At 38.6% G+C, this 25,970-nt stretch overlaps 1 protein-coding gene and 1 long non-coding RNA gene across 14 annotated transcripts in view; one reads left to right on the top strand and one right to left on the bottom strand.

The window, feature by feature from the left end:
* The window catches only part of LOC134807945 (uncharacterized), a 430,365-nt gene extending 427,496 nt beyond the window's left edge, over nt 1–2,869 (top strand). Inside the window, exon 4 of the long non-coding RNA XR_010149622.1 lies at nt 1,288–2,869. This is a non-coding gene — a long non-coding RNA (uncharacterized LOC134807945). The remainder of the gene's footprint in view (nt 1–1,287) is intronic.
* Nucleotides 1–25,970, bottom strand: part of LOC134807944 (uncharacterized) — a 359,665-nt gene that overhangs the window by 88,311 nt on the left and 245,384 nt on the right. For 12 of the 13 annotated variants that reach the window (XR_010149620.1, XR_010149618.1, XR_010149616.1 and 9 more), the window contains one exon: nt 10,196–10,294. Coding sequence is in view for 5 of the 13 variants with exons in the window: in XM_063790090.1 (XP_063646160.1) it covers nt 10,196–10,294 (99 nt within the window). In the remaining 8 variants the exon portion in view is untranslated. Of the gene's footprint in view, nt 1–10,195; nt 10,295–25,970 lie in introns of those variants that run through there. The other variant, XM_063790095.1, reaches the window with a different exon arrangement.

Genomic DNA, 25,970 nt, shown 5'->3' with positions numbered 1-25,970 from the left:
TAGCTACATTGGAATAATTTGTCAATAAAGTATGGGAAGATGAAGACAGAACTCCATGAGGTATTTAAATTTTCCCAGAAGCTCTTGAACAGGAAAATGCTTACAGTTCTCAATGAGTGAATCTCAAATGATGAAATTTTATACAACATGATAGGGAGAAAGGAAGACAATTTTTTTTAATGAGACAGTATCACTCTGTCACCCAGGCTGGTATGCAATGGCACGATCATAGCTCACTGAAACTTCAAATTCCTGGACTCCAGTGATCCTCCTTCTTCAGCCTCCCAAGTAGCTAGGACCACAGGTGCATGCTACCATGCCCAACCAATTTTTGAATTTTTTGCAGGGACAAGCTTTCACTATGTTGCCCAGGCTGGTCTCAAACTCTTGGCCTCAAGCAATCCTCCTGCCTCTCCAGAGCATGTGGTTTGCGGGACTTGCCTCAGATACTTCAGGGGCAATCAGAAACTGGTTGAAGCTGAACAGAGTAACCAATCTCACTGGTGCAAGTGACTGGTTCAGAAATGGATCCATCATCCTGCCTGGAAGTCAAATCCTGGGCTTTATATTGTTGTGAAAATAATCTTATCCTTGTTCTGGACTTAAAGTGGGAGTATGTGTATTCAGAAACTACTGATCTTGTAATCATTAAAAGAGAGTCTGACCAAGAAAGAAGCCAGCTTACAGGGTTTTATGTTAGATGGGGGTGAAAGAAACTGAGTCACAGAGACACCAGTTGAACCCATGGTTCAGCCTTGCCTAAAGCTAGACCTACAGTTGGATGTTTCAGTTACATTAAGCAATAAAATTCCTATGTAGATTTGGGCCAGGTTTTATAATTCTTGAAATCCAAAATTTCCAACTGATGCAATTTTTGGAGCCTTTGCATGGACTAAAACTGATCTTGAATTTTCATATAGTATAGCCGAGCTGGATGGATTACAGGATAGATGGGGCCAGGGCAGGAGCAGTGGCTCATGCCTGTAATTCTAGCACATTGGGAGGCTGAGGTGGGAGGACAGCTTGAGCCCAGGAGTTCAAAACTAGCCTGGGCAACAGAGTGAGAGAGACCTCACCTTGTTTTATATATATATAAATATATATATGGATAGATGGATGGATGGAAGAATAAATTAAAATGTGAATGAATGAATAATGGAAAGCAGGACTTTTGTTAAACTTTCTATATTGTGTTTTGTTAAACACAATAACAAGTATTGTGTTAGATTCTTTATATGACATTGCCAATGATGTAGACCAAAAACATATCTTGTTTATTCCTCATAGCAATTCTGCAAGACAATTATTGGCATCATTATCAAAGATGAAGAAATTGCAGTTTGAGGAGAGTGAGAGATAAAGCCAAACAACTGATACATAGAAATCAAAGGATTAGTGCAATATCTGTCATATGCCAAAGCCTGTAAGCCTCCTACAGTGCCCCCTGCCTTTTCTGAGCCTCAGCTTTCTTATCTGTAAAATGGCATCGATAATACTTCTTTCCTAATGTTAATTGAACAAAAGAAGGTAGGTGAGTGTGTGCAGTTGTGTGTGTATATTTACCTGTGTGTGTGTGTGGTACATGTCTCTCTAATTCTTTCCCTGTATTCCTACCATTATTAAGTGATATAAACTTAGCATTCAAGATGGATGGGTGTTTTCATCCTCGAAAATTTTTTCTTTCATTTTCCTAATATCACTTATGTGCACAGTGAAATCTGCATCCAAATTTGAATTCACTTTTCACTCTGCATGCTAACTTTGCACTATTATTCAAGGTTTACTTGCCTAGAAAATTAAGGAAAATCTATTTTCCCATAGCTCATACTAACTGAAGCCTCTTCTCAGAAATCTCCCTGGAAGTTTGGGGTTCCTCTATGTGTGACTTGGAGACATCATAACCACTACTGCACTGATGACACCTCTACCACTTTCACCGCCACCAACAGCAACTCCTTGACCAATACCTTCCTCCTTCACTACTGCCTCCACCAGAACCTCTTCCATCTCCAACACCTCCACCATCACCACCATGATAATCACTGTGATTGTAAAAACATCAGGACCTATAGTAAGCAAGATATTTGACACTTATGATTCCTACTCCACACTAGAATCCTATCAAGGAGACATTTTATTTTGGCTTGCCTATAGGGAAACAAAGTCTCAGAAAAGTTGAATAATCTCTCTAAAGTCTCACAACTTCTAAGTAGTAGAGCAAGAATTTGACACCAAGCCCATCTGGACCCAAATACTGTGATGTTTTCACTTTAGTAATCTTTTCCTTTGCCCACACAATCCTTTCTGTTCTGAAAGGTCAAGCATCATTTTCCTCTCTAGAATATAGGAGAATTCCTCTTTCAGCCTTTGTCTACTGCAGATATTGTGAAGTAATCTCGTCTGGGAGTGACTATCTTAATTACTGAAATAACAGGAAGTTAGTGCCACTACAGATGCTGGGAAGGAAAAGGTTGTAGGGGAGTTGGTAAATGTGGAAGAGTCACATGTCAGATTAAAACAGGTCACAATGATGAGTTCTGACTGCTCTGAAAGGCAACAATGTCCGTCCAGCTAAGGTGGGGGAGAAATAGGGACCTGGCAATGCCACCATCCTTCTGTCAGGATAGGGGTATAGGGTTGCTGTCACATTGGAAGTGAGGGCAGCCTGAAGGTTGGGGTTAGCATTCAACAAGAGGATTGAAAGGACACTTTAAAATCTAGATAGCATATCTAAAGGATGCCTGAGGAGAATTCCAGACTTTTACAGAGGGATAGGGAGATTGAATATGTTTTGCTTTTGAAAGCTTTATATTTGCAACTTTATAGTTCTTTCTGCCATATATTTGAGGTGAAATGGGTATTAAATTGCAAAAGCAACACAGTCCATGCCTATTTTTTTACACACAAATACTCTTAGAGTAAATTCTGTCTCAGTAAGCACCTAGCACATAGAAGGGTGTTTGGATAATGCCTTTATCCAGTTTATCACTAAACTGGTAGTTCTGGTGAAGTAGAATGTCTTTATCCAGTTGCACAGAACTAGTATCTCCTCTAGCCCATTAAAGAGAAAATTGATTTATTAACTGTTGATATTTACACTTGGGGAATTCATCAGGCTACTTGATCAGTAGAACCAGGAATCCTGCATAGATTGCTGTGGTATAAGGAGAAGATACCAATAGGAAATAGGTGAGGGTATAGAGTTGAGTGGTTTTGTTGTGCATGAAATGTTAATGCTTGTTCATCACGAAGAATATCTTATTTCTTAAACCAAGTATGACCACACTCTGTCACTATAAAGTGTCTAAGGAATATATTTCCACTTTTGTTGTCCCTATAAGAATGTTTTGCTGGGGTCCTGCAAACTTACTGCCAGTCAGAAGGCAGGCTGCAGGCTGGGCATGGTGGCTTTCACCTGTAATCCCAGTACTTTGGGAGGCCGAGGCAGGCGGATCACCTAAGGTCAGGAGTTCGAGACCAGCCTGGTCAACATGGCGAACCTCTGTCTCTACTAAAAATACAAAAATTAGCCAGGCATGGTGGCAGGCACCTGTAATCCCAGCTACCCGGGAGGCTGAGGCAGGAGAACCCAGGAGGTGGAGTTGCAGTGAGCAGAGATCATGCTACTGCATTCCAGCTTGGGCGACAGAGTGAGACTCTGTCTCAAAAAACAAACAAACAAACAAAAACAAAAAAAAAGGCAGTCTGCAAATGCAGATATTGCATATTGTTCTTATATGACTATGCAGAGAAAGGCTCTCAGAAACTCCATTATTACATAAGAGTAATTGGCTGAGAAATCCAGATTAGCCACCTGATTTTATCTGCTGAGGTGCTGGAAATGATGGGATTTTCATATTTTTTAAAGTCTTCAAAGCATTTTGTGTTTCGTTTCATTTATTAAAGTAAGTAAATAGCCTCATCAGATAGTTTATACATCTCTTTGGATATGTCATACAAATGTGTTCTACAAGAGCTTACATGTGAGTAAATTTAATGTTTAAAGTGTAAATATATAGATAGGGCTCACAAAGTCATTTTCATAAAATAGTCCCTAGGGCACTGATAGCTGCTAAGATTGCTGTTTTAGAAGCCTTGCTCTGTTTGTAAATGAGAGACATTGTCTTATGTGAATAGTGAGAATGATACAAAGTCCTGGTTGTGCAAGTGTCTCTATGAAGGGAGCAGCTGGCCCTTCCTACAGAAGTTCCTTCTGTAGCCTGAGTCACACAGTCAGCACTTGTGGCTCTATTGGCTGCCTTTATCTTCTGCATAATGGATCTGAAGGTTGCATTCATAGTATTAATGAGTAGTAACTCCAGTGGCCATGGCTGGCACCAAAAATAGCATGTTGATCATTACCTTTGGTCTTAAAGAATGAGTAGCACAGAATGCCTGTGTCCCACCCTATATGAGGCCTTTTCTCCCCTGCAGAGCAAACTGGCATCTTTCTTTGGCTTCTTTCAGAGAACGGGTTTCCAAGCCAGCCATGAGTAGCCTCTGGAGCTTTTTCTGAGCCAGCTCCTGGTGGGGCATTGGGCTCTGGTCTATTCTAAAGAGAGTAGTTGGCATACACAAAGAATGAGTTTATTTGTCAACCACAATCACATAAACGTGAAGGAACACACAATGTCTGCCAGCAATGTCTTTGACCTGTGTGTGGAATACACTAGCAAGCAGTGGAATAAACTAGAACCATTGGTGTCAGAGCTGGAAGGGCCTTCAGCGTCATAAGGGCCAAGTCCACAATGATGACCAAGAATAAGCAACCTCCCCAAGGCCATTCCACCATTAAGTGAAAGATCTGGTCACTTCTAACTCCAGTCCAGGTGGCTTTCTATTGAACCAAAGACCCTCAGCTCCCTGACTTATAAGAGAGAACAATACCTGTCTGGCAGGATGCCCATAATGACTAAGTGGGTTAACATCTTTGCAAGTACCTCACACAAAAATAGGCCCCAATTAAATGTTTAATAATATTTTTCTTATCAGATTAAAACCCTGGAGCTTACTTCACTCATCATTGTCCATTTTCACCATGATCAGTGCTGATGCTACACTCTTTCCATCTATGCAAAACCTGTTGTGATGCTGGACACGTCACAGGTATGGGTTTCTGCCCCAGGGCTCACTGATGGCACAAAAGTTGAATTAACCCATACAGAAAATGGTCTCTTTAAAAAAATATTTTTATATCAACTTTTCCACTTCCATAATTAAAGTACAGTGGACCACACGGGCAGAACAAGCCCACAGCCCTTTGACTTAAGGTTTGTTTGACTTGTAGAGCCTTCCTCAGCTCAGATATTCAAGGAGTCTCACTCTTCTCAGGAGCATTTTTATGTCCATTGCATTCCCAATTAAAAGAAAACAACTTCGGAACTCAGGAATTTCATTTCAATACCCAAGGAAAGAAATTCTCAATTTCTTTTCCATTAGTGGAATCAATAACTAATAGGAAGATAACCAAAGCTTTATCATGTAGATTTAGTTTATAGGATAGCTCCTAAGGCTTGTAATTACAACTTTGAGAAAACAGTGTATGCTTATTCTGTGTGCTGTGTCCTCATAAGGGTATACAGGTAATTTGAATAATAGCATACCAAGGATGGTGCATAGAAAATGCAGGCAATTTTCCTGAGTCTAGTTTCCTTTGAATAGATTTTAGGCTTGGGTAGACTATTGCCTTTAAGTATAATTTTACTCCAAAGGAGAAAATCTCTGCTGATAACAGGGTATCCCTTGACATAAATCAGCCAAAAAATAATTATCACAGAATCGATGTCACATAGAAATTATACCCAAACTACCCTTTATGATAATTTATATCATGAGACTTTAAATTTCTTCTATCAGAAAGTCACAAAAACATTGAAAAAGTAAACTCCAAAAACAAAATTTCAGCTGCCTTTTCAAAGAGTTCTATATTCAACTCACTCTGGTAAGTTGACTGTGCTATGGGAAGCAATCTTTAATACATGATATTAAAATAAGAGCTATTGATTAGAGAGGCACAAGTGCAAAAGAGAGAGGTTATTAATTTCAAGATATACAAGAACATTTCCTACTGATAAGGAGCAATTTCATCCTTTAGAAACAAAATCCTCCAAAGAAACATAATGTTCAGAAACTCTTTTTTTGTGTGCTTTGAAAGGTGCAGAAGGACATTGCTTTTGAAGTGAAATGTCTGCCACTGTGACAGGAAGAGCACACCATGACAGAAGGCAAAGAGACGAGACTGCCCAAGGTTTTCTAATGATATAACTAAACTAAAAACAAAACAAAGCACACAACCCCCCACCCCCTGCAGTGTGAGCAGAGTTGAATTAATGACATAAAAGACAAAACTGAAAAGCAGCATCATATGGAGAGGAAGAAAAACAGATGTAAATAGTAAGAATGATGACAGATACATAGAAAGAATACTAAAAAGACAATGTATGAATTCCAGTTCATAAAAATAAGGACTAGGAGAACTACCATTTACTTAGTGTCAACAATGTGCCAGTTCCTCTGCTCAGTTTTTCTCTGTTGTTTAATAACTCAAAATATGAGAAAACTTAGAAGAAGAAAATATTTGAAATACAGACAGCAAGGACCCCTTTAAGAATGTGGTGTCATGCCTTTCGGTCATGTTATTAAGGAGGCATATGATTTGTTAATGCCACCCAGGGCTAGACTCCTTCCATACTTTATCATGAGTAATTTTCAGGACAATGCTGCGAGGTAAGTAGCATTTTTCTCTATTTTATAGATGATGAAGAAACAAGCTTACAGAAATTAAGAAGAAAATATAGCAAAAGAAAAGCAATTAGATGTATAGCAAAAAGAAATTTTCCTTGTTTGAAAAAGATATTAAGACAAGACACATTGGTAGATATTAATAAGGAAAACTCATTAAATGAAATCCTCACCTAGACATAATTTTTTTAAGAATAAAATATTCTGTAAGTATTGAAAAAAGGTAAATAAACAAAAAATGGCTTTTTTTTTTTTTTTTGCCTGGTAAAGAATTAAGATCATCCTTTTGTAAAACTTACAGGAAATGAGAAGGTCTCTGAAGAGGTGGAAGGGAAAGAGTGTAAGCCCCCAAAATATACCTACTAAACTTTTCATTTCTATGCAATGTAAAAAATATATAATTTATCCTACTTAAAGCATCTCAAAGACAGCTTACATATATTAACTTATTTGATCATGGCAACATGTTACTCCTTAAGGAAGAAACTAGTGTTATCTCCATTTTACAAATGAGAAAACTGAAGAAGAGATTAACCCAAGCTCACACAGTTAACAGCAATGTGCATTAAGTGGCATTGATTTCTAGACTTGAAAATTCTAGTGAGTCACTAAAATTTTTAAAAAGACTCAATTGACAGGTTAAACTGTACACTACAAAAAAGAGAGGAATTGGCCGAGTGTGGTGGCTCACTCCTGTAATCCCAGCACTTTGGGAGGCCGAGGTGGGTGGATCACGAGGTCAGGAGATCGAGACCATCCTGGCCAACATGGTGAAACCTGTCTCTACTAAAAATACAAAAATTAGCCAGGTATTGTGGTGGACACCGGTAGTCCCAGCTGCTTGGGAGGCTGAGGCAGGAGAATCGCTTGAGCCCAGGAGGCAGAGGTTGCAGTGAGCTGATATCACACCACTGCACTCCAGCCTGGCAATGGACCAAGATTCTGTTTAAAAAAACAAGAAAGAAGGAAAGAGAGAAAGAAAGAAAGAAAGAAAGAAGGAAAGAAAGAAAGAAAGAAAAAGGAATTTGACACTGCATTTGAATATGAAACTTGAATTTAAAAATGCAATCTAGTAAATTTGTTTGAGTTCATTGTAGATTCTGGATATTAGCCCTTTGTCAGATGAGTAGGTTGCAAAAATTTTCTCCCATTCTGTAGGTTGCCTGTTCACTCTGATGGTAGGTTCTTTTGCTGTGCAGAAGCTCTTTAGTTTAATTAGATCCCATTTGTCAATTTTGGCTTTTCTTGCCATTGCTTTTGGTTTTAGACTTTGGTTTTAGACATAAAGTCCTTGCCCATGCCTATGTCCTGAATGGTATTGTCTAGGTTTTCTTCTAGGGTTTGATGGTTTTAGGTCTAACATGTAAGTCTTTAATCCATTTTGAATTAATTGTTGTATAAGGTGTAAGGAAGGGATCCAGTTTCAGCTTTCTACATATGGCTAGCCAGTTTTCCCAGCACCATTTATTAAATAGGGAATCCTTTCCCCATTGCTTATTTTTGTCAGGTTTGTCAAAGATCAGATAGTTGTAGATATGTAGCATTATTTCTGAGGGCTCTGTTCTGTTCCATTGCTCTATATCTCTGTTTTGGTACCAGTACCATGCTGTTTTGGTTACTGTAGCCTTGTAGTATAGTTTGAAGTCAGGTAGCATGATGTCTCCAGCTTTGTTCTTTTGGCTTAGGATTGACTTGGTGATGCGGGCTCTTTTTTGGTTGCATATGAACTTTAAAGTAGTTTTTTCCAATTCTGTGAAAAAAGGCATTGGTAGCTTGATGGGGATGGCATTGAATCTGTAAATTACCTTGGGCAGTATGACCATTTTCACAATATTGATTCTTCCTACCCATGAGCATGGAATGTTCTTCCATTTGTTTGTATCCTCTTTTATTTCATTGAGAAGTGGTTTGTAGTTCTCCTTGAAGAGGTCCTTCACATCCCTTGTAAGGTGGATTCCTAGATATTTTATTCTCTTTGAAGCAATTGTGAATGGGAGTTCACTCATAAAAAAAAAAAAAAAAAAAAAAAAAAAAAACCCCATCAAAAAGTGGGCGAAGGATATGAACAGAAACTTCTCAAAAGAAGACATTTATGCAGCCAAAAAACACATGAAAAAATGCTCATCATCACTGGCCATAAGAGAAATACAAATCAAAACCACAATGAGATACCATCTCACGCCAGTTAGAATGGCGATCGTTAAAAAGTCAGGAAACAACAGGTGCTGGAGAGGATGTGGAGAAATAGGAACACTTTTACACTGTTGGTGGGACTGTAAACTAGTTCAACCATTGTGGAAGTCAGTGTGGCGATTCCTCAGGGATCTAGAACTAGAAATACCATTTGACCCAGCCATCCCATTACTGGGTATATACCCAAAGGATTATAAATCATGCTGCTATAAAGACACATGCACACGTATGTTTATAGCGGCACTATTCACAATAGCAAAGACTTGGAACCAACCTAAATGTCCAACAACGATAGACTGGATTAAGAAAATGTGGCACATATACACCATGGAATACTATGCAGCCATAAAAAAGGATGAGTTCATGTCCTTTGTAGGGACATGGATGAAACTGGAAACCGTCATTCTCAGCAAACTATCACAAGGATAAAAAACCAAACACCTCATGTTCTCACTCATAGGTGGGAATTGAACAATGAGAACACATGGACACAGGAAGGGGAACATCACACACCAGGGACTGTTGTGGGGTGGGGGGAGGGGGGAGGGATAGCATTAGGAGATATACCTAATGCTAAATGACGAGTTAATGGGTGCAGCACACCAACATGGCACATGTATACATATATAACAAACCTGCATATATACCCTAAAACTTAAAGTATAATAATAATAAAATTTTTAAAAAAAGACTACAGTATATAATACATATAACACACACACAGACAAAATGCAATCTAGACATGAGGAAATTTCTCAGAATGAGGCAGAGAGAGTTAAAAGGAAAAAAAGTAAAGACATTGGATAATAGAAAGGCAAATGCCAAAATATATCTGACTATTCAAGAAACAGAGAATTAAAAAATGAGATGAAGCAAAAAATGTTGGATGTAATTTTGATACTCATGTTTTCATTCAAATGATTTTCTTTATGATTTCTGCTTTAATCCAAGAGATTTTTTTCAACTAAATTCAGACACAGAATTTTGAAAGGCATCTATTTAGTATTTACTAGTTTTTTGCTGCTATTTTATCATGGCTTATTATTTGTTACTCATTGTAAAATTTTTTGTTATCGTTATTTTGGTTTTTATTTTCCCCCGATTTAAAGAAAGAGAGGAGTCCTCAGTATAAAAATTATACTTAATCCAACATGGTTACAAAATAAATCTAAATTACACAATGCAAAGGTTTTTCCTTTGTTTGTTTGTTTTCGTTGTTGTTTTAAAGCTTGAGAAAGGAGCTGGGCTTGGTGGCACATACCTGTATTCCCATCTACTTGGGAAGCTGAGGTGGGAGGATTACTTGAGCGCAGGAATTTGAGGCTGCAGTGAGCTATGGCCACAGAGCCAGACCTTATCTCTGAAAAGAAAAAGAAATAAAGAAAAGCTTTAAAAAGGGTAGAAAAAGAGATTGCTTACAAATGAAAACAATCCAACCAACAGCAAACTAGCGGACTTCACATCAGCAGCAAGGGATTTCAAAGGACAATGAAAAAATCACTTCAAAGTGCGGACGAAATGTATCTTTTTTTTTTTCCTTTTTTTTAGACAGTGCCTGACTTTGTCGCCCAGGCTGGAGTACAGTAGTGTGATCTCGGCTCACTGCAAGCTCCGCCTCCCGGGTTCACGCCATTCTCCTGCCTCAGCCTTCCCGGTAGCTGGGACTCCAGGCGCCCGCCACCACGCCCGGCTAATATTTTTGTATTTTTAGTAGAGACGGGGTTTCACCGCTTTACCCAGGATGGTCTCGATCTCCTGACCTCATGATCCGCCCGCCTCAGCCTCCCAAAGTGCTGGGATTACAGGCATGAGCCACCGCGTCTGGCCAATATATCTTAACAGAAACTCTATACCAGTTAAACCATGATTCAAGAATGGAAGCAAAATAAAGACATTTTCAGGGTACTGCCCACAGACCATGACTGAAAGACAGGACTACTGCAGTTTATATTTCATCAAGTAGCAAATTGAGCCCCCAAGGAAGCACAGAGACACTAAATATAAAAGTGAGAAAAAAATTAGAAAATGACTCTCCCAATACTAAGTAGCCAAAATTCTATCAGTGGTCAATATGTAGCATTTAATGCATTCATTGTCAAAAATAAATAAATTGGAGTTTTTAAAAACAATGAAAGACTACTAAGGATAGTAGGACAAAGACAATAATTAAGTTAACCATAACTGTATAAGTTAGAAATAAAGAGTAGAACTAATAATACAATAGATGACACTTTGTAAATAACCAACAAATTATATATAAACTTTTTGAAAACTAGGCAAATATGACAGAATTACAACCAAAATGGGAAAACAAAACTCTATGTTACAAAGGATATTAGTTTTTTCTAATAAATATGAAATACTGATGAAGTGAACTGAAAATTCTTTTTGTTAGCAAACAATCTCAACTTGGAATGTAAAGCCTACATAAAAAACAATCAAGGAAAAAGTGTTTAACTACCCCAAAACAGAAAAATAAACAATAACAACAAACTCTAGGCTTGAATGATTTTATTGGAGAAGTATTTCACATGTTTAGAGAGAAAGATTATTTCTCATGCTACAGAAGCTCTTCCAACAACACATGCCAAGGCTTTGTTCCAAAATAATATTTTCTCTCCATCACACTTCATATACTGGGAAAAGGCCTTGAGGTCCTCTCAACTTGTGGGGAAATTTTTATGTCTCTTGCAGAGTGAGACAGAAGCCATGCCCAGGACCTGGGCTGGAAGACACCTCTCCTTTTCCAAGTACGTTTGGGAAAACCACACAGGGTTTGTCTGCTCGAGTTTTCAATTTTGATTGTCCTTGAAAGGTCTTTGCCTGGTGCAATCGCATTTCCCCAAACCTCTCTCAGTTACTGCCAGGCCAGCCCAACTCAGAACACCCTTTCTTTCTCCACATGGGGCTAATTTTATTCATAGGGGCTCTGTCCCACCAAGTGGGAGATAGATAATAGAAGTTTGACCAGAGTGATTATTTAAAACAAAATCTAGGCTTCTGGTTCAAATTAAAAAAAAAGAATTTACATTTATCTCTGCTCCATTTTGAAAATACATCTAAATGCAGTAAGAAGTACAAAACAAAAACAAGTACATAAATAACTGGGAAAAGTTATCAGCCAACCAAAGATACTGTTCTTTTACATTTTCTGTTTCTTTCTTTGTACAGCAAAATAACACAAACCCATTATAGCTGGTAGAAGAAAGCAAGATACAGCAAAAAAGGAAATAACTTCTCTCTCTTCCCATTTCACTTTTCTTACAGATTTAAGGCAACAAATATCAATAGTCTGTTAGGGTCAGTGCTCACCCTTCCCAATGGCTGAGAAAGAACACAGCTAGACCACACATTCACAGATGAAAGCATTTGGTGTAGTCATTATGCTGTGTTTTATTTTTACAAAAATAATGAAAATACTAGATAACTTGCTTCTTTCATTAAGCATTACAGGCATCCATTTAGGATGACAGGGTCTGAATCATTTTTTTGGATAGCTGCATAATGTTCTATATGATGGATATTACACGATTCTTGAAAGCACAACTACTGATGAGTGTTCATATTTCCAATATGTTGCTATTTAAAATAATGCTTCCAGGCCGGGTGCGGTGGTTCACGCCTGTAATCCCAGCACTTTGTAAGGCCGAGGCGGGAGGGTCACAAGGTCAGGAGATCGAGACCATCCTGGCTAACACAGTGAAACCCCATCTCTACTAAAAATACAAAAAATTAGCCGGGTGTGGTGGCGGGCACCTGTAGTCCCAGCTACTCGGGAGGCTGAGGCAGGAGAATGGCATGAACCCAGGAGGCGGAGTTTGCAGTGAGCCGAGATCATACCACTGCACTCCAGCCTGGGCGACAGAGCGAGACTCAGTCTCAAAAAAAAAAAAATAATAATAATAATGCTTCCATTAACGTCCTTAAATATGATGCTCCTATTTTCATAGAAGATAGTCTCAAAGTGGGATTGCTGAATGAAAAGCATGTGATATTTTTTCTAATAATTGTTTACTCATCACTCTATAAGATGTTATGGAATTCACTTGCTGAGCAGGTGAAGTGGAAGTGCCACTTTCTTTTTAAATGTTATAACCTAAAAGGTAGTATTTGAAGGTGGTGAAGGAGTATGTCATACAACAGGGAACCTGAGATCTGCATAGATGTGCCCTTTTCAAATATACAAAACAGGCAGGTGACCTGCTGATTCAGTAGAAGGCAATAAACAATGCATTCAGTTAGAACGACATACATTTAATCACAATTGTCTAATGGTGTTTGAGGTTTCTTATTTAATCAGTAATGAGTCTACCCAGCAATTAGTGTTTCTGGAATCGTGGCTGCCCTTACCAGCACAGTGCTGATTTTAAACTAATCTTTCTATTTTATATAGTCTTTCTATTTCTGGAGTTAATAAAGGTGCTCTAATGAGTTGTATTTTTCAAAAAGTTATAACTACTGGGTATGATCACTTTAATTTTTAGAGTCTAATGGTGAAAAATATTATCTTATTGCTGCTTTAATTTGCCTTTCCCTCAATACTAGTGAGGGTTGGCATCATTCAATATGTGTATAGTCTGCTTGGATTAATCTTCTTTGACTTTCCTATTCACATCTGTCCATTTTTCTTTTGAGTTGTGTTTTTCTCTGATGGGCCTGAATACACTCTCAAGATTTTAGCAATATTAACTCTTTTCCTGTCTGAGAAGTCAGAAAAACTTCTACTTATGTATTATCTGTCTATTTTTTAAGCATACACATCTGTCAATAATATTTACTTTACATATATATAGATATGTTTGTGTGTATAGTTAATGCATATTGTTATATAACATAGTTAGTATATATATCCATCATTATACATATTTAACCTACTATGATTAGAAATACCTACTATTGTTTTTACCCCTGAGTTTCTTTCTTTCCTTCCGTAATGAGATATTTCCCCTAGCTTTTTCTAATGCATTTTTCCTTCTTCTTTTCCTATATATTTAATCAACATGGACTATGGATATATATAATATCATATATATAAAATATCATATATAATATATATAAAATATCAAATATATATATGAGGTAAAGGACCTAAATTTGCTTTAATCTTGCCTGTATATCTGAATCATTTTTTAAATAAACACTCTTTATCCACTGAAACAAAGTACCATATTAACTTCTCATTTTTACTTGAATCTATTTCAAAACCTTTAATTCTGTTCCACTGAATAAATGGGTCAAGAACACACTATTTTGTTTATAGGAAGTTTTTAAATTAAGTTTTACTATCCAGGAATTTTCTTATCATAATTTTCTTAGCTATTTTTACACATTGATTATTTCATAATGACTTTAAAAATATGTATCTAGTTTTAAAAGTTCATTAAGATTTTAATTATTTTGTATTAAGCATCAATTTTGTAAATACTGGTATTTGATACTATTATTTCTTATCATTTTCTTCATAGATCTTCCTATTCTTGTTAAAATGAATCATAGATAATTAAACATTTTATTACTATTATGAATATAGTTTTCCTTTATTTCTAATGGGATGTTTCTATTATATTGAAAAGTTAATTTTGGAATAGAAGTTTCCAGGTCGCTTCCAAGATGGCCAAATAGGAACAGCTCCAGTCTGCAGCTCCCAGTGAGATCAACACAGAAGACGAGAGATTTCTGCATTTCCAACTGAGGTACCTGGTTCATCTCACTGGGACTGGTTGGACAGTGGGTGCAGCCCATGGAGGGTGAGCCAAAGCAGGGTGGGGCGTCACCTCATGCAGGAAGTGCAAGGGGTTGGGGGATTTCCCTTTCCTAGCCACGGGAAGCTGTGACAGACTGTACCTGGAGGAACAGTACACTTCTGCCCAAATACTGCACTTTTCCCATTGTCTTTGCAACCAGCAGACAAGGAGATTCCCTCCCATGCCTGGCTCAGCAGGTCCCACGCCCATGGAGCCTTGCTCACTGCTAGCACAGCAGTCTGAGATCCACCAGCGAGGCTGCAGCCTGGCGGGGGTGGGGCATCTGCCATTGCTGAGGCTTGAGTAGGTAAACAAAGCTGCAGGGAAGCTCGAACTGGGTGGAGCCCACCGCAGCTCAGCAAGGCCTACTGCCTCTCTAGACTCCACCTCTCTGGGCAGGGCATAGCTGAACAAAAGGCAGCAGACAACTTCTGCACACTTAAACATACCTGTCTGATAGCTCTGAAGAGAGCAGTGGTTCTCCCAGCACAGCGTTTGAGCTCTGAGAACAGACAGACTGCCTCCTCAAGTGGGTCCCTGACCCCCATGTAGCATGACTGGGAGACACCTCCCAGTAGAGGCTGACAGACACCTCATACAGGTGGGTGCCCCTCTGGGATGAAACTTCCAGAGGTAAAATCAGGCAACAGTATTTGCGGTTCTGAAATATTTGCTGTTCTGCAGCCTCTGCTGGTGATACCCAGGCAAACAGGGTCTGGTGTGGACCTCCAGAAAATTCCAACAGACCTGCAGCTGAGGGGCCTGTTAGAAGGAAAACTAACAAACAGAAAGGAATAGCATCAATATCAACAAAAAGGACATCCACACCAAACCCCATCTGTAAGTCACCAACATCAAAGACCAAAGGTAGATAAAAACCACAAAGATGGGCAGAAATCAGAGCAGAAAAGCTGAAAATTCTAAACACCATAGCACCTCTTCTCCTCCAAAGGAATGCAGCTCCTCTCCAGCAACAGAACAAAACTGGAGGGAGAATGAGTTTGACGAGTTGACAGAAGTAGGTTTCAGAAGATCAGTAAAAACAAACTTCTTCAAGCTAAAGGAGCTTGTTCTAACCCATCACAAGGAAGCTAAAAACCTTGAAAAAAGGTTAGACGAATGGCTAAGTAGAATAAACAGTGTAGAGAAGACCTTAAATGACTTGATGGAGCTGAAAATCATAGCACGAGAATTTCATGATGCAGGCACAAGCTTCAATAGCTGATTCGATCAAGAGGAAGAAAGGATATCTGTGATTGAAGATCATATTAATGAAATAAAGTGAGAAGACAAGATTAGAGAAGAAAGAGTGAAAAAAAACAAAGCCTCCAAGAAATATGGGACTATGTGAAAAGACCAAATCTACATTTAATTGGGGTACCTGGAAGTGACGGGGAAAATGGAACCAAGTTAGAAAATACTCTTCAGGATATTATCCAGGAGAACTTCCACAACCTAGCAAGGCAGGCCAACATTCAAATTCAGGAAATACAGAGAACACCACAAAGATTCTTGAGAAGAGCAACCCCAAGACACATAATTGTCAGATTCACCAAAGTTGAAATGAAGGAAAAAATGTTAAGGGCAGATAGGGAGAAAGGTTGGCTTACCCACAAAGGGAAGCCCATCAGACTAACAGTGGATCTCTCAGCAGAAACCCTACAAGCCAGAAGAGAGAGGGGGCCAAAATTCAACACTCTTAAGGAAAAGAATTTTCAAACCATAATTTCATATCCAGCCAAACTAAGCTTCATAAGTGAAGGAAAAATAAAATCCTTTACTGACAAGGAAATGCTGAGAGATTTTGTCACCACCAGGCCTGCCTTACAAGAGCTCCTGAAGGAAGCACTAAACATGGAAAGGAACAACTGGTGCCAGCCACTGCAAAAACATGCCAAATTATAAAGACCATTGATGCTATAAAGAAACTGCATCAATCGATGGGCAAAATAATCAGCTAACATCATAATGACAGGATCAAATTCACACATGACAATATTAACCTTAAATGTAAATGGGCTAAATGCCCAAATTAAAAGACCCAGACTGGCAAATTGGATAAAGAGTCAAGACCCATCAGTGTGCTGTAATCTGGAGACCCATCTCACATGCAGACACACATAGGCTCAAAATAAAGGGATGGAGGAAGATCTACCAAGCAAAAGGAAAGCAAAAAAAAAAAAAAAAAAAAGCAGGGGTTGCAATCCTAGTCGCTGATAAAACAGAATTTAAACCAACAAAGATCAAAAGAGACAAGGAAGGTCATTAAATAATGGCAAAAAGATCAATTCAATAAGAAGAGCTAACTATCCTAAACATATATACACCCAATACAATATACAGGAGTACCCTGATTCAAAAAGCAAGTGCTTAGAGACCTACAAAGAGACTTAGACTCCCACACAATAATAATGGGAGACTCTAACACCCACTGTCAATATTAGACAGATCAACAAGACAGAAGGTTAACAAGGATATCCAGGACTTGAACTCAGCTCTGCACCAAGCTGACCTAATAGACATCTACAGAACTCTCCACCCCAAATCAACAGAATATACCTTCTTTTCAGCACCTCATCACACTTATCCTAAAATTGACCACATAATTGGAAGAAAAGCACTCCTCAGCAAATGTAAAAGAACAGACATCACAACAAACTGTCTCTCAGACCACAGTGCAATCAAATTAGAACTCACGATTAAGAAACTCACTCAAAACCACACAACTACATGGAAACTGAACAACCTGCTCCTGAATGACTACTGGGCAAATAACGAAATGAAGGCAGAAATAAAGATGTTCTTTGAAACCAATGAGAACAAAGACACAACATACCAAAATCTCTGGGACACATTCAAAGCACTGTGTAGAGGAAAATTTATAGCACTAAATGCCCACAAGAGAAAGCAGGAAAGATATAAAATAGACACCCTAACATCACAATTAAAAGAACTAGAGAAGCAAGAGCAAACAAATTCAAAAGCTGGCAGAAGGCAAGAAATAACTAAGATTAGAGCAGAATTGAAGGAGATAGAGACACAAAAAACCATTCAAAAAAATCAGTGATTCCAGGAGCTGGTTTTTTGAAAAGATCAACAAAATAGATAGACTGCTAGCAAGACTAATAAACAAGAAAAGAGAGAAGAATCAAACAGACAGCAATAAAAAATGATAAACAGGATATCACTACTGATCCCACAGAAATACAAACTACCATCAGAGAATATGATAAACACCTCTATACAAATAAACTAGACAATCTAGAAGAAACGGATAAATTCCTGGACATATACACCCTCCCAAGACTAAACCACGAAGAAGTTGAATCTCTGAATAGACCAATAACAGGTTATGAAATTGAGGCAATAATTAATAGCCTACCAACAAAACAAGTCCAGGACCAGACGGATTCACAGCCGAATTCTACCAGAGGTACAAAGAGAAGCTAGTACCATTCCATCTGAAACTATTCCAATCAACAGAAAAAGAGGGAATCCTCCCTAACTCATTTTAAGAGGCCAGCATTATCCTGATACCAAAGCCTGGCAGAGACACAACAAAAAAAAGAGATCGATGAACATCAATGCGAAAATCCACAATAAAATACTGGCAAACCAAATCCAGCAGCACATCAAAAAGCTTATCCACCACGATCAAGTCGGCTTCATCCCTGAGATGCAAGGCTGGTTCAACATATGCAAATCAATAAATGTAATCCATCCCATAAACAGAACCAACCACCAACGACAAAAACCACATGATTATCTCAATAGATGCAGAAAAGGTATTGATAGAATGTATCTCAAAATAATAAGAGCTATTTATGACAAACCCACAGCCAATATCATACTAAATGGGCAAAAACTGGAAGCATTCCCTTTGAAAACCTGCACAAGAGAAGGATGACCTCTCTCACCACTCGTATTCAACATAGTGTTGGAAGTTCTGGCCAGGGTAATCAGGCAAAAGAAAGAAATAAAGGGTATTCAATTAGGAAAAGAGGAAGTCAAATTGTCTCTGTTTGCAGACGACATGATTGTATATTTAGAAAACCCCATTGTCTCAGCCCCAAATCTCCTTAAGCTTATAAGCAGCTTCAGCAAAGGCTCGATACAAAATCAATGTGCAAAAATCACAAGCATTCCTATACACCAATAACAGACAAACAGAGAGCCAAATCATGAGTGAACTCCCATTCACAATTGCTACAAAGAGAATAAAATACCTAGAAATCCAGCTTACAAGGGAAATGAAGGACCTCTTCAAGGAGAACTACAAACTGCTGCTCAATGAAATAAAAGAGGATACAAACAAATGGAAGAACATTCCATGCTCATAGATAGGAAGAATCAATATCATGAAAATGGCCATACTGCCCAAGGTAATTTATAGATTCAGTGCTATCCCCATCAAGCTACCAATGACTTTCTTCACAGAATTGGAAAAACTACATTAAACTTCATATGGAACCAAAAAATAGCCCACATAGCCATGACAATCCTAAGCCAAAAGAACAAAGCTGGAGGCATCATGTTACCTGACTTCAAACTTTTTTTTTTGTCAATTTTTATCACTTGTTACTAAACAAAATTTTTGTCAAACTTTGTTACTACAAGGCTACAGTAACCAAGACAGCATGGTACTGGTACCAAAACAGATATATAGACCCATGGAAGAGAACAGAGGCCTCAGAAATAACACCACACATCTACAACCATCAGATCTTTGACAAACCTGACAAAAATAAGCAATAGGGAAAGGATCCCCTATTTAATAAATGGTGCTGGGAAAACCGGCCAGCCATATGTAGAAAGCTGAAACTGGATCCCTTCCTTATACCCTATACAACAATTAACTCAAGACCCAAAACCATAAAAACCCTAGAAGAAAACCTAGGCAATACCATTCAGGACATAGGCATGGGTGAAGACTTCATGACTAAAACACAAAAAGCAATGGCAACAGAAGCCAAAATTGACAAATGAGATCTAATTAAACTGAAGAGCTTCTGCACAGCAAAAGAAACTACCATCAGAGTGAACGGGCAACCTACAGAATGGGAGAAAATTTTTGCAATCTACCCATCTGACAAAGGGTATACAGAATATACAAAGAACTTAAACAAATTTACAAGAAAAAAACAACTCCATCAAAAAGTGGGCAAAGGATATGAACAGACACTTCTCAAAAGAAGACATTTATGCAGCCAACAGACACATGAAAAAATGCTCATCATCACTCGTACATCAGAGAATTACAAATCAAAACCACAATGAGATACCAGCTCATGCCAGTTAAAATGGCAATTATTAAAAAGTCAGGGAACAACAGATGCTGGAGAGGGTGTGGAGAAATAGGAACACCTTTACGGTGTTTGTGGGAGTGTAAATTACTTCAGCCATTGTAGAAGATAGTACGGCGACTCCTCAAGGATCTAGAACTAGAAATACCATTTGACCCAGTGATCCCATTACTCGGTATATACCCAAAGGATTATGAATCATGCTACTATAAAGACACATGCACACGTATGTTTATTGCAGCACTATTCACAATAGCAAAGACTTGCAACCAACCCAAATGTCCATCAATGATAGACTGGATTAAGAAAATGTGGCACATATACCCCATGGAATACTATGCAGCCATAAAAAAGGATGAGTTTATGTCCTTTGTAGGGACATGGATGAAGCTGGAAACCATCATTCTCAGCAAACTATCACAAGAACCGAAAACCAAACACTGCGTGTTCTCACTCATAGGTGGGAGTTGAACAATGAGAACACATGGACACAGGAAGGGGAACATCACACACCAGGGCCTGTTGGGGGGTGGGGTGCTGGGGGAAGGATAGCATTAGGACAAATATCTAATGTAAATGACGAGTTGATGGGTGCAGCAAACTAACATGGCACATGCATACCTATGTAACAAACCTGCATGTTGTGCACATGTACCCTAGAACTTAAAGTTTAAAAAAAAAGTTAATTGTGTATAGGTATACATTAATTAGGCATGTATGTGGTATAGAGTTGTTAAAAAAATTCAAATATAATTTACACAACATAACATTTGTTTTCATATGTTTTAAGATGTCCAAATAAGCTGGGCACGGTGGCTCACGCCTGTAATCCTAGCACTTTGAAGTCCGAAGTGCGCGGATCACCTGAGTTCAGGAGTTTGAGACCAGCCTGGCCAACATGGTGAAACCTCATCTCTACTAAAAATACAAAATTAGCTGGACGTGGTGGCATGCCCCTGTAATTCCAGCTACTCCGAAGGCTGAGGCAGGAGAATGGCTTGAATCCAGGAGGCGGAGGTTGCAGTGAGCCGAGATCGCACCACTGCACACTCCAGCCTGGGCAAGAGAGCGAGAATTTGTCTAAAAAACAAACAAAAAAAAAAAACAAAAACACACACACACATACACACAGAGGATGTACAAATAGTTAAGTGCTTTTAGTATATTCGCTACGTTGTGCAACCATCAACACTATCTAATTCTAGGATGTTTCCTTCATTCTGAAAAGAAACCTGTATTTATTGTCAGTCAGAACAATTCCTCTCAACCCCAACCTCTCTTAGTCACTGATCTACATTCTTTCTGTATGGATTTGACTGATCTAGACATTTCATATAAACAGAATTGTACTATACATGGCCTGTTGTGACTGGATTCTTTCACCTAGCATGATGTTTTCAAGGTTCTTTTATGTCGCAGTATGTTATACTGCTTCATTCTTTAAGACTGAATAATTGTATGTACATACCACATTTTGTCTATGTATCAGTTGATGGACCTTTGGACTGTGTATGTTTAGTATTAAGTGTCAACTTGATTGGATTGAAGGATTCAAAGTATTGTTCCTGGGTGTGTCTGTGAGGGTGTTGCCAAAGGAGATTAATAATTGTGTCAATGGACTGGGAGAGGCAGACCCACCTTCAGTGTGGGTGGGCACCATCCAATCAACTGCCAGTGCGGCTAGAGTAAAGCAGGAAGAAGAAGGTGGAAGAAGGTGGGAGAGGCCGATTTGCTAAGTTTTCCAGCCTTCATCTTTCTCCCGTGCTGCATGCTTCCTGCCCACGAACATCAGACTCCAAGTTCTTCAGCTTTTGCACTCTTGGACTTTACACCAGCGGTTTGCCAGGGGCTCTCAGGCCTTCAGCCACAGACTGAAAGCTGCACTGTCGGTTTCCCTGCTTTTGAGGTTTTGGGACTCAGACTGGCTTCCTTGTTCCTTACCTTGTAGATGGCATATTTTGAGAGTTCACCTTGTGATCGTGTGAGTCAATATTTCCTAATAAACCCCCTTCATATATGCATATATCCTATTAGTTCTGTCCCTCTAGAGAACCCTGACTAATACAGATTGTCTTTACTTTGGGCTATTATGAATAGTGTTGCTGTGGATATGCATGTACAAGTGGAATTGCTGGGTCATATGACAATCCTTTGTTTAACTTTTTAAGTAACTGCTAAACTGGTTTCCTGGGGTATGGAACTTTAAGATGGGCTTCATGGTCCCTGTCTCCTGGTATTCATGTAACCCCCTCTCCTTGAGTATAGGCAGAAACTGTGACCTGCTTCTGACCAATTGCAAAGGCAATGAAGTGTCACTCTCTTCAGCATGTGAGATAACATAAAACTGTGTCTAACTAGTCAATTCGCTCTAGACATTCTCTCTCTCTCTCTCTCTCTCCATTGCTTATTTTGAAGTAGCAAGCTGCCATAGTCAATAACTACAAGGAAATACATTCTGGCAACTACCTGAGTGATCTTGGAAGCAGTTTCTTCCACTGCTGAGCCTATAGATGAGGACACAGCTTGACTAACACCTGGAATGTAGTCTCATGAGACCCTCAGCAGAGGATTGAATAAGCTATATCAGTACTCTGATCCACAGAAACTGTGAGATAATAACCACATATCATTTCAAGTCTCCAAATTTGTATAATTTGTTACCCAGCATAGAAAACTAATGCAGCATGCTAGCAATTGTTTTTATTCAAATAGTATTTTCTGACACAGGTGATTTCATATTCTTTGATTTTTTTCTTTAGCATTTTATAAATGATTTTATGTTATGGTCTTATGAGGGTTGAAATCGTCTCCAAAGCTGCATTTCTTATGAGAAATATAGCTGCCATCTGCATTTTGTTCTTAATTTTATGGAAAATGGCTTTAACATTTCAATATTTGATATGTTATAACTATATATAACTATTAACAAATTTTGTCTATAACTAATCTTCATTTTTTATTTCCACTTTTGTTAGGGTTCTTGTTAGGAATTGCTGGTCCCCCTAAATCTTAACAATGACATTTCTGTACCTATCTACATGATCGCCTGCAGTTTTTTCCTTCTGATTTGTTTGCACAAAGAATTATGCAGGTAGGTGTCTTGATGTTGAATATTTATACATTTTTTAAGATGAACTCCACTTTGACATGGTGCAAAACGCTTTCGATTCACAGCTGCCATTTTTTTTTCCTGGAACTCATCAAAATCTGGACAGAGATTTAAATGATGGAAACTTGAGCATGCCTTCCTGATTTCCTTTCTCTCCCACCATCCTCTCTGGAAGGTGTAAACATGACTGAAGCTAGAGGTTGTCAATTCTCCTAGAATATGACCAGGCCAAATGGGTCCTATTGCCTCTGCACTGACTCTATTAGGCTGAGACTAGCTGCGGAGAGGCCTTCAGTTAGTGCCCCAGCAGCAGAGTCAGGTTGTCTGGCATGCTCACAGCTGGCTCATGGGAGGCGACATGGCTGTGCCTTCCACCCTTCTCTTGCTCCCTACTCTTTCACAGACCTTCAAACCTGATGGTGCCTTTGCTGAAATTATAGAGAAAAATGAGCAAGCAAAAAAATTTATAACAACATATTTAAGGATTTTCAGGGAGAAGGGTGTGCCTTTAGAAGAGATGACTTCTATTGACATTGAATAGATGCAAGAGTTCAAAAAGAACTTTAAAAATAAGATATACTCTGAAAGCAAGTCATTTAGAGACCAAGCAAAAAGACTTTCTAGAAATAAAAATACATGATTTATAAATTTTAATAAACTGAAAAGGGTATAGGTGTAGCTAAATACCAATTTAGATCTTAAAAATCCAATGGACAAATGAGTTTGCAACACAGAACAAACACACAGTGTTTGAATCCCTAATTCAATGTGCTAAGAACTAAGCCTCTTCATTTTATTGTTGTCCGCAAACTTGAATCAACAGTGACTAAACTTCACAATCCCATGTTATGATTCAAAAAATGTCAAACCCCAAGTAAAATTCTTGAGGTAAATTCTAGCTTCAGATGCCTAATGAGGTATTCATAAAGTAAAGACTTTAATCAAGTATTTTATTTTATGATCCCCTCAGTGTGATACAAAGGAACCCCAAAAAAACATTGAACTATGAATTCATAGTTTGTTATTGTTAGTATTGGTGGTGGTGGTGGTGGTGTGTGTGTTTCCCCGTATTTTAGATGTCTCCTGTCTCAGAGAAATGACAACTGTCTTCTCCAAAGACTGTTTAAGCACAACCAGGACATTTTGCTCATTCATTGTTGTTTGTCACACAAAGAAGTTGCTTTTGTATTTTGTGGTACTGCACTATTAAGGCTGAATTTCTTTTCAAATAAAAATCTGACTCAAGGGAGTGAACAGCTCCATGCTCTAAGCAGGGTTAACCACTGTTTTCAAAAGCTCTGGCAGGGAGATGGAAGCTTGGAGGTAAATTGAAAGATATAGTTTACCAAATGCTTGGGGCAAACCTCACTGAGAAGGACATAAATGGATGGTAGCTCCAGGAGTTGTAAGCAGAAGAGGCAGTAGTGACATTGGGGTTGGTCTTTTCACTGCATCAAAGTGCACCCATCTCTCTCCAGTAAGTCTGGAATACAGCTGGCCAGAGGCACATTAAGATCACGTGCAAAAGCAGAAAAACAAGAACTGAAAACCAAGTTCAACAAAAGAGGGAGAAATAAATGAAGGAACCAGGACTGAGTACCACGTTTGGCTCTGAGATTTACTAGAAGGTAACCTCAGAAAGAAATGAAACGTGGTAAATTACTTAGTCCTTATTATCAAAAAGGATGAGGTCAACCTAGGTCTTTCTTGGCATTACCTATACTATAAATTTCTCAAATGAGACTTTACACGGGGGGCAATGAACAATAAGCCTATCAACACACAAAAGTAGATTATTAAAGTGGTGCTTCTGAAGTGCTATAATCATCATCTTCACCAGGGCTTTATAAATTATTTCTTTTCATAGGATTAAAAACTTCAATGAACAATATCTCCCTTCTGTTTTGGCTTTAGAAATCAGGTTGTTATTGGTGGAACTGTACCCCTCCCACACCCCCAATTCACATGGTGATGTTCTAACCCGCAGTACCTCACAATGTGACCTTATTTGGAGATAGGCATTTTTTAGAGGTAATCAAGTAACAATGAGGTCATTAGGAAGGCCTAACCCAAGATGACAGTGTCCTCTATGAGAAGGAGGAATTTGGACATAGACACACACAAGGCGAACATCATGTGAAGATGAAGCCAGAGACCAGGATGCTGCTTCAACATGCCAAAGAACACCAGAGACTTCCAGAAAACCACCAGGAATTCAGTGAAAGGGATGAAACAGCTGCTCCCTCACAGCCCCTCAAATGAACCATCCCTGCCAACATGTAGATCTCAGACTTCCAGCTTCCAGAGCTGTTGGATGATAAATGTGCATTACTTAAGCCACTCAGTTTGTGGTACTTTGTTACGGCAGCCTAAGAAACTAATACTCAGATTTTTATAATGTCAGGTTGAGCCATCCTCCACATCCACTTTCTCTGGCAGTGACCATTTCTGATCAGGGACTGAATAGAAGATTCTAGTTATTTAATTACAAACAAAATAATTGAGAGAAGAATGCAGTCAAGATAATTCCAAGAACAGCCCATGACTTGGAGCATTTTCCCAGTGCCCAGCTTCCACAGCAGTGATGTGTTCACATCAGGCCAGATTCTTCCATAAAAAGTTCACATTTCTATAGTAAAAAGTTCACATATTTTCTTTGGTCTTGTCCTATTTTATATTGGTTCCCCTTTATGACAAGAGTCTAGAGACCAGAAAGAACTGGTCCAGGACCAAATTAAATAAAGCTTGAAATCTCTGTCACTTACCTGATCCCTAATTATGGGTAGAGAAGCCCTACACACAAGCTTTTTCCAGCTCAGGTAATGTTGCTGTATGGCCCCAGCAACATTTTTATGACTTGGCTAAATTTTGCCAAGTATT

This window comes from Pan troglodytes, chromosome 12, assembly GCF_028858775.2.
Source record: "Pan troglodytes isolate AG18354 chromosome 12, NHGRI_mPanTro3-v2.0_pri, whole genome shotgun sequence".
Taxonomy (NCBI): Eukaryota; Metazoa; Chordata; class Mammalia; order Primates; family Hominidae; genus Pan; species Pan troglodytes.
This window is presented reverse-complemented; position numbering and strand designations above follow the sequence as displayed.